The sequence below is a fragment of the Gadus morhua genome, chromosome 1, assembly GCF_902167405.1.
Source record: "Gadus morhua chromosome 1, gadMor3.0, whole genome shotgun sequence".
In the NCBI taxonomy this organism is placed as follows: domain Eukaryota; kingdom Metazoa; phylum Chordata; class Actinopteri; order Gadiformes; family Gadidae; genus Gadus; species Gadus morhua.
Window position 1 is genome coordinate 27,650,129 of NC_044048.1, and position 15,152 is coordinate 27,665,280.

Sequence of the window (15,152 nt, forward strand, 5' to 3'; positions counted from 1 at the left end):
CTAATCTGTATATATCTAATACATCATACATTTATTTATCTATCTCTCTCTATAGATAATATATATTATGTATAAAACTCTCGGTATCCAAATACCTCTAAGCAGTATTAAGTGAATAACCCTGATATATGTCGCCCTCTTGTGTGGAATCTGTAAAGAATTATAAACGAGAAGAGCATGGAAAAGTATGACATTTAAATTTTATTTCAAAGACCCTAGATTACACTGAATTGATCAGCATCTGAAATCACGAGTGCAACTACACCAACCAAACCATTTACACCAATGATGCCTACAATATACATCAAAGATTTGGAATAACCAGATGTCTGATGAATACATTGGAGTAAAACATACCCAAAATAGAAAAAAGCAAGTTACCACAATAATATTTATAAATAATAGTACGAGGGTTGGCTTTCAAAAAATAATAATGTAAACATTGGGCATAGATTTGCAGCAATTACTTCGGATACTATTAAATGCAAAACCGAACAGTACCAATAGAGGTTAAAAAAGTAGAACAATGTCCATGAAATAACAATAAGTACATATAGAGAACAAGAACAGGAAGCAACGCACTGATGTATTGGTAGTCAAAGAAGTTCATCATCATATATAAATCTGATTATTAAATGTCTTAGGTAATATTTCTATAGTATTATTTTCACTGATAAGACTATTAATAGCGGCAAATGTCATGAAAGTGATTAGTCTTGCCAACAGATAAAAAAGAAGGACACAGAAGTTGTAGACCTGCAAAGGAACTTAACCGTTTTCGCCTACAGTGGCAAAAAAACGTGCAGACTCATGTCCTGTTGCATTGGAATCCTGAAACATATGAACCATCAGATTTACTCTATTTAATTCTTGCTGTATGCACACCAACTAAATTCTGCCCAAAGTTGAAGCAGGAACGCCTCTTGTCTTCGCATGCTTGAAATTGTAGTCCATCAAAACATATCCAAGGTAAAGTGTCTGATATAGGCAAAAATACAACATAAGAGTCGGTCTAAGTAAATTAAAGTTGAAATATTCAAAGCCTTTATCGGCTGGTGAGGTCTATCAGGCACGGTTCACAGTGAAAGATCAGGGGCTCATGAGCAGTAAGTCAGCTGCTCCAGGCGTTCTTTGTAGTTGACTTGCTCAGAAGAAAAGGAAGAGGACTTCTAGACGGGAGCTAGCTATCCAGGGGTGCGCGAAGAGGTATGCAGCCGTCCATCTCTAGAGACTCTGGCCAGCCCTCGTACTTGTTGTTGCCTTTACTGTTCTTCATACGCTGACGAGAGGAAAAGACAATGACAATATATACGTACATCTGTACATCAGTGCTACAACCGGTCAACCTTGACTTACTTATACTAAGAAGAAAAGATATTTAACAGCAATTCGCTTTAGGCCTTCAAATAATTGATCTTGACACCTGGTGTTATCGACAGTTAGTGAGAACATTCCAATCACAAATCAATGAGGGAGCTGGGAATGATTGGATCGTTATCAGCCCAATTTAATCGTTCTAAATAGTTTGATTACTGATCTCTATAAAGCCAGATCAGAAGAGCCGAGTGACACAAAACAGTCCTGCTGCTAAAATGGCTTCACCGGTCTGTTTAATATTTTGCACATGTTGCCTGCCATAAGTATCAGTTGTGAATTCATAATACTTTCTCATCTCTTAATTCTAATACATTTTTTGTTTAAGCTTGTACCGTCATTGGGTATGAGCGTAATAATGAGCGATAGAGGAAATGTGCCACACATGTGGCGTTATACTTTAACAAGTGAACGAGAATGGTAATCCTCTCAGACAAAGATATTATCGACTGCTGCCCAGACGGAAACCACTCATTGACCCACACTACACCGCCGTCCCTTCGTGATGTCACGAAAAGAACAAAACTGGGCGGCTGGGACTGGTAAAAACATAAGATTTTATACACATTTTCTCTAATATACTGTCTCATTGAAGTAACGGTCACCATAAGTTACTATGTAGAAGATAAGAAGATTATTAACGTGTAAAAATAAAAAAATATATTTTGGGTTCGTTAATAATATATCATTAATATTAGAGCTGTCAAGCGATTAAAATATTTAATCGTGATTAATCGCATTAATGTCATAGTTAACTCGCGATTAATCGCAAATTCTTTTTCTATGCTAAATATCCCTTGATTTCTTTGTCCCATAATTCCTCTCATTTTAATTCTCTTATTAACATGGTGAAGTGCATCGGCTTGCCTTGTGCAAATGATTTTTTACTGATAACAACATTGGCATATACTGATCAAAACAGGACGATACAAAAAAAGAGCCTATAGTGCAATTAAACGACTACTTTGAACAAATTTCATTTGAACATAGCAGTCAGGCTACTGCTTCTTTGTTTTCAGCCAAAGAAAAAAAGTTTTATTTTTTTTTTTAAATAAAAGAATTGCGTTAATCGCGCGATAATTTTTTTAACGCTGTTAAAATTTGTTTGCGTTAACGCCGTTAATAACGCGTTTAACTGACAGCTGCATATTGTATTTACTGATGCTCGTCGTTTCCTTAAATGGACCTATGTATGTTGGAATCGATAACGTTGTCTGAACTGAATGTACCATGTTGTTAAATAATAGTTAAATGAATTAATAATGATACACAGTAAAGACAGTTTCAAATAGACCCCGTGTTCAGAATCTGACAACGCTACTTCCAGCAATCGATGATGAGCACAAAGGTTCCTGATCGGAACACCCTCAGGAATGACCATGTACCTGCTCGAATGGACTTTTATTCTCGATACCCTTGGCGCCAACGAACACCCAGCTGTCTCGAAAGGCCAGCTCCTTCGCAGCCGTGCTGCCCAGCTCCTCGAACAGTCGTCTGGCTTCATCGTTCATTCTGCAAAGGAGAAGTTGCTAAATAGAAGTGACGTTCACTAAAGTAAATGCACACTTGTAGTAAACGTCTGTTGTGAATACAAGCTCTTGGAGCCAAGTTGTAAGTAACCAATCAATTGAGAAATTCCAGAAGTTCTTCAGCGTTTATAATCAAACTTTTGGGTTCAGGCACAGTCTTAAATTGGTTCAGATCCTACCTACAAAATAGGAACTACTTTGTTTCCATCGGCGACTTTGTATCAGAATCAACCAACGTGATGTGTGGAGTCCCACAAGGTTCGATCTTAGGACCCTCTTTATTCAACATCTACATGCTCCCACTAGGGCAAATCATGCATAATAACAATATTGACCATCATTGCTATGCTGATGACACGCAAATCTATGTATCGCTATCACCAAATGACTATCGGCCCATAGATCTGCTGTGCCAGCGCATTGAGCAAGTGAAAGACTGGATGTGCCGAAATTTCCTTCAGCTAAATGAGGATAAAACAGAGATAATTGTATTTGGTGCTAAAACGGAAAGGCTTAAAGTAACCCAACACCTTCACTCTCTGTCCCTGAAAACCTCAATCAAAGCCAGAAACCTAGGGGTTATCATGGATTCTGATTTACATTTCGAAAGTCACATCAAATCAGTTACAAAATCTGCATATTATCACCTTAAAAATGTAGCAAGACTTAGAGGGCTAATGTCCACCGAAGACTTACAAAAACTTGTACATGCCTTTATCACTAGTAAGCTTGATTACTGCAATGGTCTCCTTACAGGTCTCCCAAAACAAACTCTAAGGAAGCTTCAGCTTGTTCAGAATGCTGCTGCTAGAGTTTTAACAAAGACCAAAAAATTTGAACATATTACACCAATTCTTAAATCGTTACATTGGCTTCCTGTAGGTCAGAGAATTGATTTTAAAATCATGTTGCTAACCTATAAATCCCTACATGGTTTAGGCCCAAAATATTTAACTGATACGCTTCCACTACATAAGCCTTCTAGAACACTAAGATCTTCTGAGACCAATCTGTTAATTATCCCCAGAGTAAACACGAAACATGGGAAAGCAGGATTTAGTTACTATGCAACAAATAGCTGGAATAAACTCCCTGAGGATTTAAGACTTGCCCCAACTCTGAGCACCTTCAAAACAAGATTGAAGACTTTTATGTTTGCTTTAGCTTTCTGCTAAATCTTAAATACTTTACCTTTATTTTACTAAAATGCCTTTTTAACTTTCCCTTTATTTTCTATTTTTACCAGAAAATACATGACATTTGCTGAGTAATGAAGTTGTGTCATTAAGAGCTTGACGAAGTGAAAACCTGTATTAGTGATTAAGCGCTTAATCACTGAATATACGACATATGAAACTCTTTTGAATTTGTTTGTTGTTTGCCTTTGGTTCTGGGCTAGAGTCCTAGAATAATCACTGAATATTTGTTTGTTGTTTGTTGTTTGCCTTTGGTTCTGGGCTAGAGTCCTAGAATATTGTAATAGATTGTCCTTTAGGTCGGGTTGTGGTCCCGACTTGGGTTCCAGAGAGTCTGTTGATCTGATCTTAAATAACTTTCAATTTAATTTTCTCACTTTCTTAAATACATTGCACTTTCAATTTTACTTACTAAAAAGCCTTTTTAACTTTCTATTTTACTCATTTCTTTGCATACGTTTTCTTTTACTTATCTATTATTTTATTTTATTGTATAACAATGTTTATATGTGAAGCACTTTGAGTCTGCCTTGTGTATGAAAAGTGCTATATAAATAAAGTTGCCTTGCCTTGCCTACTTGTGGTATCTCTTTAAAGCTTATTTTACAAAATAGCTTCTGACCAAATATGTGATTAATAATAGAAAATAAATTGGTTTTGATCATGTATTTTCTACCGCAACCAGAATTCTGTCTTCATTTGTTAACCATTATCATCTATGTTGCAGGCGTGAAGTTGGGCTATGACAATATCCGGGCATTACACAGCAACTAGCTACAGCCAAGGCGTACTGCGCTGATTTGCGTTTCCACCACCAGGTTAAATGCGCCCGGGATGGTCTATCTGAGGTCGGACCAAAGTGAGCCTATATATATATATATACACATCATGTTTCAGCGAGTGTGGCACTCTGCAAAATATGTGTGAAACAACCTTAAAGTGTTAGTGCCCAAAGTGTGAAATAATTAATCAGCTATCAATGAGCCATCAAACTGGATGAATCATGAGTTATCATTATGTGTCTCCGTCCGTTTGAAACAACCCAAATATAATAAATGACTCGCAAACTAACCAATCAGACTTATGGTAGGATATAATATAAAACTATGCAGGCAATAAAAGTATGTGTTGTTGTGCCAACGGCTCAAGACAACTGCGACATCAGTAACGACACACCTTCAAGCAGAAACCAAGATTTACCCGTGATTTAGCACGGCAAACTTTTCAAAAGAGGGTTTTAGGTTGAGTAGAATCTAATACAATCTCAGTTGATCCAGTTCATTTGATCCTGGATACCTTCTGGAAATTTTGGAAACTACTTTTTGCTTTATTCCACAGTTTTGTCATCCGCGTCCCCCCCTACGTTCTTGGAGAAAAGGAAGGAGGGGAGAGTGAGCACCTTGGACTTACTTAGTGGCAGCATCATCAAAGGACGCAACAAACACCAGAGTTCCCTCATGGAGCGGTCGGATGAATTTCAGCAGGTCAGAGACATCTGAAAACAATAGATAGAGCATATAAAGCCAGGAGTCATGATCAGCGGGGGAGTATTTGTTCCCATGTTGGTTATGAGTGTGTATCCTTTGGAGGAGGCAAAAGTTTTAAATACCTCCTGCCCACATGTCAAAAGACTTGGTTTCTAGCAGCTCTCCCGTCACGCCTGCATATCAGAAATGAAGGCGAGATAAATAAACAAGTTAGACAAAAGCGTTGAACAAAGAAGCCTAGAGGAACTAGAAACATATACCTGGATGGATTAAGTCTTACCATTTACTAAAGCGACATTAATGCCTCGGCCAGCGTTGTCCTTCAAACTGCTCACCAACCTGGGAAGACATATAATCATTAGCTTCAGGCAGAGGGCCAGGTAAGGTTAAGACAACAGTATCTGTTAACCAATGGCCAGTGACAGGACCATGAGGGACAACATGGGAAAGAAAACGAGGGCCAGGACTAGAGACAAGGAAGAAAAAGATGGAGGTGAGATATCCACAAACAAATAAACAAACCGAGAGTTTGAATACTTGCATTCAGCTCCCCAGAAAGATGTGAGGCCTGGTTAAGGCAGCACAGAGAAAAAGAAAAAGGGATGGGAGAAATAAAGATCAAAGGGGACAGCGAGAGACAGACAAAGAGATAGAGAGCGTAGAGGGGGAGGAAGATATCCATCGCTTCTCACATCTTGTCTTCCAGGCAGATTTTGGGTCCGATCACATTGGCAGCTCCTGACACCACACGGAACGCAAGGTGCTTTGGAGGACATGGGGCCGAAAGGCCACATTTATACCTACGGGGACGAGGCTCTGCTAAAGAACACAATACATTAGTCAGCTAAGTATACTACTTTCCATACATTGGACATGGTCATTGTAATTTGACTGACCGGCTGTTGGCTCCTCACTTGCGCCTAAAATAACAAAAACAAAATCACACAGGTTTTGGAGCACAAAAACCATGCATGAATGACATGTAGCATAGGTTGTGTCCATTTGATTTAGTTTACCAGTAAAGAAATGTCGCACTGATGAGCCACTGTCTCCTCCGAATATCGTGCTGGCCAAAAACCAGGTGAGTCCGACCAATAGTACCACTGCTACTCCTCTTAGTGGACCTGTCGCAGAGGTACACATTTCCAATCAACCAGTGTCGGCCAACACTTTGAAATGAATATTATTATAAATATTGTCTACCAACCTGCTAATCTCATGATTAACTCGTACACAGGCCTGCAAATATAGATAAGAGAATACCTTAAAAAACAGATACCGCGAAAAACGGCCAAGCAATGATGGTTACATTATGCAAAGGCGAGGCTAACCAAGGCGGCATGGATTAAACATACGACCAATTTCACAAATTAAAACTGAACAACTGTCAAGCGCAATCGTATCCAGCGCAAAACACCACAACAATGTATAAAATGAGAAATTCCTACCTATTGTGTCAAGGTTAAAGACGATGATTTACTGAATTACTTGCCACCTGGGAGTTTATTTCTTCCGTGGTTTTCTCATCGAGGCAACGCTATTGTAAATTAACTATTGGATATTTGAAATAACCGAGCCATTTCTGGTATGTCGATGTTTGGTCTAGTATATTCGTCGAACGACACTGACATATAATTGAGAAGCAAAGTGTAAATCAGTGCGGTAAACCCATAGACTGTGTTAAAGGCAATCAAGTATCTTCCGGAATAATAGACCGCCTGAGCCTCACGAGCCTGAAACATAAGGTACACGACACCTCGGGAGCCCACTGAGTCTGCGCCCAAGTATCTAGGGAATATGAAATTATTTATTACTTAAAATAAAATATAAAAGTGACAATGTGTCTTTACAGTGGTGCTGCACACACCCATATCCCTTAAATTCAGAAATAAAAATAAATGATATTAATATTCCTTTACGGACAAGCGAGCGATTGCGAGCATTGCGGTGCGACACTCAACTTTACATCCTGTTTAGAAACCAAGATGGCTGCTTCCAGTTCTGTGCTTTCCATGTCCAAACTCATCAAACCCCTTTGGGGTGGACGACTGGGGAATACGGTTAAAGTAAGAAAAGGCATCTGTTACGCTTTTGGTCGCCTTCCAAAGCTGAGTTAGATGTTTAAAATCCAATATGTTTTTTTCTGTATACAAGGTCATTTGGTTAACTACCAGCTAAGTGAGCTAGCTCACTGTTTAAACCTGTCGTTTAGCTTTACGTAATAACAGAATAATACCTAGTGTAATAAGAAAGAGTTTTTAACATCCGTCCTCTCTTCTTCCCTTTTATAATGGCAACGTATTTTAGGTGTTCGGGCCAACGCTGACAAGCCGTCGGGAGAGGTCATCGGCTGCTGTGAGTGTCTCAGATAACCTCTAATCCCAGCAATACAATATCAATAACAACATAAGCCTGTGTTTTTCTTATTCATCTCGCAACGAAACTGATGTTAGCTCCCGATTCGCAGCTCCCTATTATCAGCTACTGATATGCAACAAGGCAACGAGTCGATCTATTCTGTGTTATGGCATATATCCCCCACTATAGGACCTAGTCCATTACCCGAATGGGCCGGGACCATGAATCTTTTTCATGGTCTAATGGACAGCTGACAAGCCAGAAAATCCAGACCAGCGTTCCTTTGGTTAAATCATCTTGGGGGCCCAAAAACAGCCACGTTATATGCTAAACAGGACATTGACCATCTGATTATGTATCTCTAATCCGATTTTTGCAATGGATACATCTTCCTTACGATCAGCACCAGTGCAACTCTGGCCTGAAATAGGCCGTAGAGACATTGTTTAGATCTGAGTGGGAAAAAACATTTGGGCCCTACGGGGGACATTACGTGAAGTTGTCAATATGTGTGAACATTGAAATTGGTAAACAATCTTCTAAATCATGCTGTGAACTTTCTCATTGACATCCTAGCGTCAGCCGTCGAGTGTTGAAATGTGAATAAGGAGCTGGTTTGTCAGCTGTCATTTAGACCATGAAAACGATTTTAGGTCAGGCTCTGAACAGCATAGTGACATAGTTGATTTCCAGTAGTATATAACCTGTGCATGTTTTGGGTGGCGCAATGTGATTTAACCTGTGAAAGGCTGACCTGAAATAGGCCGTACAGCAATTTTTGAGAGCTGTCCTGTGCGGGAGAAACCATTCGGGCCAGACTGAATCTTATACTTGGAGATATTTGCCATAACACATAATATATTACAAATTACAAATGCATTGTTTTTCCTCAAGAAACATGTCACAGTACAAGAGGTAACCAGTTTGTCATTAAAAAAACTACTAGAAAAAATCGACTTGCTTCCTGGTCGCATATCACTAGGTGCTAATGTCCCTTCTCTAACAAAATATATATGGGTAGAATTGTTGTGTTGTGGTTTCGGTGCCGGTCTTCATTCCAGCTTCCCACTCCCCTTTTTTCATTATTTATTTGCGGGAATGGTTTCCCTTTGGGAGAGGAGTACATCTAGTCTAACCTTGGGAATGGCCTTTAAATGGTGTGTCCTTCTATCTATCATGGCTCTCAAATGAACTAACTATTGCTTTGCTTTTCCTGCTGTCCATCAATAAACAGGGAGAGAACATAGTAAGTAGTCTTTTCTGAGGGGCACTTCTTCAATGGCAAAATACTTCATTTTCATTCTTTCAACCTCAACCACTATATGTTACTATTAATTATCAAATCAATAAAGTCTTGAACTCCATAATGTGTGATTTGTCACTTTTTCAGCCGCTCCCGGCAAAATATGGAGGCAGACACACAGTCACCCTCATCCCAGGAGATGGTATTGGACCAGAGCTGCTGAATCATGTCAGAGAAGTTTTCAGGTATGTTATCGTTTGTCTACTGTGTAGGTAACAATTTTGTATAGTGTTGAATGTGCTTGGGGGACATTCAGGTTGACTAGATCCCGATTGTTTTTTTTGGCGTCAAAAGGTTCAGCTGCGTGCCTGTTGACTTTGAGGTTGTGAACGTCAACTCTGCCATGACCAGCGAAGATGACATAAATAATGCCATTACCGCCATCCGCCGTAATGGAGTTGCCCTTAAAGGTAAGAGAATGTGAAAATAGAAGTTAGAGAATACACAAGATTTTACATTATAGTCAATGTGCATAACCCATGTCAAATATATGGCATTTATATTTACCTATTCTGTCAGGTAACATAGAGACAAACCACACCATGCCCCCCTCTGTCAAATCCAGAAACAATCTGCTTCGGTGAGTGATTTGGTTGAATGGTCGGTACGTTGGACAAAAGCCTTTTTTGTCAAACCTATTATTGTTCAGAGCTTGTCTCCCTTCCTCTTGATCGGTTTCTCTTCATGTGCATCCACAGCACCAGTCTGGATCTGTACGCCAATGTGATGCACTGCCAGTCCCTCCCTGGGGTCCAGACCCGACACAAGGATATTGACATCCTGATCGTCAGGGAGAACACCGAGGGGGAATACAGCAGCCTGGAGCACGAGGTCAGTACACCGAAACACAAACCCTTTTTTTATTCTAATGCAAACAATGACATTGTGTGTGTTTTTAGTCTATTTCTATCTAAGTCCTGACTTTGTAGTCTATACATATTTAGAAAATGTGTTTTTGTTTGATGCCAAGCCAAAAGGACTGACTAACCGTGTGTAACATGATGCAATTATAGGTTTTCTAATGGTTAACATGCACGCTGTAATTGAATTCTCTGCTTGGGCCATGCCTGCTTTTTCAAGCATGAATCTGTTGCCCCTTGTGCCATGGCTCTGTCCTACTGCAGAGTGTTACCGGGGTGGTGGAAAGTCTTAAGATCATCACCAGGACCAACTCCCTCAGGATCGCAGACTACGCCTTCAAACTGGCCCGGGAGAAAGGTCGCCGCAGGGTCACCGCTGTCCACAAGGCCAACATAATGTGAGTCTACTGGGGGCCACCTGTGCCATTTAGATCAAGACACCTTAACTGCCTGTCTTTTTTGGTATTAAAAAATGTATTCCCCCAACAGGAAGCTTGGTGATGGTCTGTTCTTGCAGTGCTGCAGGGAGGTTGCGTCTGGATACCCGGATCTTCAGTTTGACGCAATGATTGTGGACAACACGACCATGCAGGTAACAGTCAGTTAGGACAAGTAGCTGTAAAGGGTTTTGAATGGTTATTTTTTCAAGAGAAACATGAACCAAACCTTTGTTTCACTCATGTGGACTCGTTTATCAGCTGGTGTCCAACCCGGAGCAGTTCGATGTGATGGTGATGCCAAACCTGTATGGCAACGTGGTGAGCAACGTGTGCGCCGGGCTGGTCGGAGGCCCCGGCCTGGTGCCTGGGGCCAACTACGGCAAGGACTATGCAGTCTTTGAAACGGTAAGCAGTCTGCACAGTTAAAGAACCATTGGAGTGAAGAAGATCCATTCTTTGCTGTTTTTATTTTTAAACAACCCGAAAATATAACATCTGCAAAGTATAGCTGCTCGGCCCGCAGAGAGTCTCCGGTCGGTCGTTTTTCTAAGGCCGTCACTCTGCTTCTATCTCTCAGGCTACAAGGAACACGGGGAAGAGTATTGCCGGCAGGAACATCGCCAACCCCACTGCCATGTTGCTGGCCAGCTGCATGATGTTGGACCACCTCAAGTAAGAGTCCACCTGCGTCTAATGGCCGGTTCAGACTACACGATTCTCAGACATTCCTCCACGATTTACCATGTCACACTATACGATCACAGAGTCAGGAAATCGGGCCTTGTCTCGTCGTAAGACTGGCCACACTACAAGATTCGAGGGTGCGATGCTCTCTACTTTGTATCATTCACGTTTGCAAGATATTTTGAAAATCTAAGATTTGGAACTAACATAAATGCTTTTTACATTTTTGTCATAAGGTTCCAGTAGTTTTTATATCTGCTCAATGCGGCAATTCCTCACAGTAGTTGCGTTGCGCGTGACATGAACTATACAAAGTAGACGCAGCAACAACGTAGCCTAGCAACAAAGCGTCAACAATGGATCCCGAGTACCTAGCACTAGGCATTATGCTGGTGGTCCTCTGCACAGAGACGGAAAGGAAGAAAAAGAAGAAAAGATTGTGGACTCGTTCTTGGGTTGAAAATGCAGGGACGTTGCTGCCGCCACATTTCCACCAAAGTTATCTCCATTATATTCCTCCATTTTCTATCGTTTTCTTTATTAGCATTCTTCTTGTTATTGATCGCATTAATTTTTGCAGCAGTTACTCCTACTCAGCGTAGTGCAGTGAAGTCAGTTGGTAAACACTGCGCGTGAGCTCCAGCTGTTCGCGGGCTTCCCTCACGCAACTGGGGGCGTGGTTCCCTCATGTCAACAATGGATACGTCATGCGATTCCCCAAAAAATTCTGACATGCCCAACTTTTCGTCGTGGGGTTTTCGCACGTCGCAGACGAAAGCATCGCAGATCGCAAGCATGTCACATTACAAGACCTCGTCTCGTCGCCGACCCGTCAAAATCGTGTACGATTCGCAAATTTGTCTGCGACGAAAGAATCGGGGCAAAATCGGGCTGAAATCGTGTAGTCTGACGGGCCATAATACATGTTCAGTTGTGGTGCTTTTCTCACAGTGCATTTTTTCTCATATGTGAAAGTGGGGTTTCAATTGTACTCTTTCTCTTTGGATGATACAAGGCTCTACGAGTATGCCAGTCTGCTCCGTACTGCGATCCTAACCTGCATGAACGAGACCAGGGTGAGTCCTCTTCTCCCAGCTTTTCAGTCCTCAGCTCAGATTCTCTACCACAGAATGGCCCTCTTGCTGCCCTGCACCGACTGGATTTAGGGCCAGATCTACTAGCAAAGATGATTTTGTCTTTTATTTGATAAAATATTTTTTTGTCAATGTACATACTCGAAGAAAATCGTATTTTTTCTCATATGTAAAAAATCTATGCCTGAATTGTAAATGTGTTTCGTCCTTGCAGTTGCACACTGCTGACATCGGGGGGCAGGGCACCACTTCTGAGGTTGTCCAGTCCATTATGAAGCTCATCCAGAGTAAGGGACAGCTCACCACCGACCTTTAAATACCATGACCTCCCAGGCATCCAATCATCAACCTCTAAATAAACGTGGACCAACATGCGTCTATATTGCTATTGTTAAGCGCACAATAATAAATGGCGGGAGGGTTAATGTATATGCATGCGGATTGTATCAATGGTTTAGAAACTGTTACTTTTGGGTGTGTTGGTGTTCAGTTTACTGGTCCCCTACATTCTGTCTTAAAACATATTTATTAAACACAACTCTTCATGCAATCACTGTGATCACATGTATCACATCTAATGGTATCCATGGGGAAACTACATGACATTGTGGACAAGGCTTTGGATTAAGTACATGTTGAATTGCTTTATTGTTGGGTGAAGTGGTTCATGTTAACTACGTACACATTCAGTAGCGCACTATAAGTCATATGATATCATTATCTGATTCAGCCTTTCCGTTCAACCGCAACAAGGAGTTTCCATTTGGCCTTAAGGTAGTGATGCTTCTAATTTACTAACTCCTCATCGTCTGCTGGGAGAAATTGTCTGTCCGCACACGCTTTCTCTGGAGAATGGACATCTGAAGGCTATGTTTGACAAGCAGTTGAAAAGTTTAAGTACTTTGACGTCCCTCATGTGACTGAGTGGAGATCAGATAATTTGATTACGCACCACTATGTGTAATAGCTGGGTGGTGCTTCCCATTTACACTCCCCATTTGTTTCATGCTATATGTATCATTTTTTTGATTAGTTATAAAATAACGTAAACATGATGTTTGTGTGTAAATGTACAACATGAATATAATAAAGAGGTTATCAAAAGTACTGCCTTTTTGGACCATTGTGGGGTGGAATAATTATGTATGAAATGAAAACCGGCATAGAATTATTAACACAACAGAAGTCTATTTTGGATGAACATTATGACTTTATTTATACTATTGTATCGTGATATTCCACACAGTATTATTTTTTTATTTAGAGGGCTTTTTATTTAGAACTACAAGTAGCATTGTTCTAAATTTCACACAAAACGCATGCCAGTCCCGTATCCCGTGAAAGCAGCGGTTCCTTGCGTGCCCACTGGGTGGCATCAGTACAGTCGCCCTCTCGTACATCAAGGTTGGAACTGTAGGTGCGGGCCTGCGACTGTCTCGCAGCATGTATCCCGTAACAGCTGGTTGACAAGAAAATTGCCCGTTGTAATTATTTTTGGTCTGCAATAAGCTTAGATTTGACTGTTTCCTTGATTAGTGTGAAAGCTGCTGGAAGGACCTGAGAATTGTGTGAGAAAGTGATATTTGAGACCATAAATATGTTTTCAATGTCATGTAACAGAAACTATTAGGTCATTTTTCAAAGCAGTTCGTGGTTGGGGTTGTGTGTAGTGGTTTTTGACAGCTAATCTGTTCTAGCTCAGCCAGCTTGGCTTAAAACCAGGTAACCAGGTAAAACTGGAATTGTTTTTCCCTAAACCAAACCATGCCTACTATTGTCTCACCCACCAAAAAAATATTTACGAGAAGAACGAATAATATAACTTAAAATCAAAACCATTCCTTAAACGTTGAGCCAGCATATACGGCATACAGTTAATATATATCAAGACCTAATAAACTGGAACAACGTTAACATGTACCGTATGGAAAGATCTCACACAGAGGTAGAGTTAGAATAGTCTCACAATAAAAAAATTGGCAAAAAATAGTACATGATATAATTATGATAATAATTGTGTTTTGGAAAACATGTTGAACATGAATTCGTGTTCTGGGATGGCCTTCCTTCCTCAAAGATTTGTGGAACCAAAATGACGGCTGCCGCGAGTGTTACATGTGCAATGAATTAGTCAGGTGTGTTCTTTGGCCTATCACGGTTCGGCCCGACTGTTTCTTCTGCCCCCCCCTCTCTCCATCGTTGTCACTTATTCACTCCAGGGAGGCTCCTAAGTTGGCCTGTATGCACCCCACTCGACTTCAGATTTACTGTATCCTTTCTCCCCAAACAGCCATTGAATTGAGCAACCATTGAATCAACTAAAATCACGCTGCTGTAATTCAAGCTCCCTTCACCATGACAGTTTTCACCTCCTCTCAGCCTCCCTTCCCTCACACCCCACCGCCTCCTTCTCCCCAAATCTGTATTGAACAGCACTGCTCTCCCCCGCAGCCTGCTATGTGGTCAGAAGCCCCTGTTGATGTTGAGCAGGAAGCCAAGCCGTCCATCCAGCTGATCTATGTGTGTGTGTTTTGTGTGTGTGTGTGTGTTGGGGGGGGGGTGGCAGGGGGGGATATTGGTTTGCTCTCTCCCCCCTGCCTCGGCCCCACTGGGACCTGACACCCTGGGCTTGCTGCACTGCACATACTCTGCTCCCTCAAACACTCCCGGGAGGTTTATTTATACAGCTCTTTATCTCGGTAACAGCCCCACGGAGCTATGCAGGGCACCTTTAACAGGATCATTTCATTACCCCCCGCCCCCCAACACCCACACACGTGCACGCTCACACCCACACATACACACATGCACGCATGCGTCCACGCAT

The 15,152-nt window shown here is 41.1% G+C and overlaps 2 protein-coding genes across 4 annotated transcripts; one reads left to right on the plus strand and one right to left on the minus strand.

Annotated features, from left to right (window-relative positions):
• Window positions 1–180: 180 nt before the first annotated feature.
• fam3a (FAM3 metabolism regulating signaling molecule A) lies at window positions 181–7,363 on the minus strand. 2 transcript variants are annotated; one of them, XM_030354265.1, is made up of 10 exons: window positions 7,035–7,363; window positions 6,794–6,825; window positions 6,603–6,710; window positions 6,483–6,506; window positions 6,279–6,402; window positions 5,867–5,925; window positions 5,709–5,759; window positions 5,510–5,594; window positions 2,760–2,886; window positions 181–1,279 (listed from the first exon to the last, which is right to left on the minus strand). In XM_030354265.1, exons 2-10 carry the CDS (start codon window positions 6,804–6,806, stop codon window positions 1,181–1,183), a joined length of 690 nt encoding a protein of 229 aa, XP_030210125.1. In that variant the 5' UTR covers window positions 6,807–6,825; window positions 7,035–7,363; the 3' UTR covers window positions 181–1,180. The 2 variants fall into 2 exon arrangements, with proteins under 2 accessions (XP_030210125.1, XP_030210118.1); XM_030354258.1 differs by having other exon boundaries at window positions 6,279–6,405; window positions 7,035–7,361.
• On the plus strand, window positions 5,983–13,432 carry idh3g (isocitrate dehydrogenase (NAD(+)) 3 non-catalytic subunit gamma). Of its 2 annotated transcripts, XM_030354238.1 has the most exons (14): window positions 5,983–6,079; window positions 7,564–7,652; window positions 7,894–7,941; window positions 9,179–9,190; window positions 9,335–9,432; window positions 9,542–9,657; window positions 9,767–9,827; window positions 9,946–10,078; window positions 10,372–10,505; window positions 10,597–10,699; window positions 10,806–10,952; window positions 11,125–11,219; window positions 12,247–12,307; window positions 12,540–13,432. In XM_030354238.1, the coding sequence occupies exons 1-14, from the start codon at window positions 5,998–6,000 to the stop codon at window positions 12,639–12,641; spliced, it is 1,281 nt and encodes a 426-aa protein (XP_030210098.1). In that variant the 5' UTR covers window positions 5,983–5,997; the 3' UTR covers window positions 12,642–13,432. The 2 variants fall into 2 exon arrangements, with proteins under 2 accessions (XP_030210098.1, XP_030210106.1); XM_030354246.1 differs by lacking the exon at window positions 9,179–9,190.
• The last annotated feature ends 1,720 nt before the right edge of the window (window positions 13,433–15,152 follow it).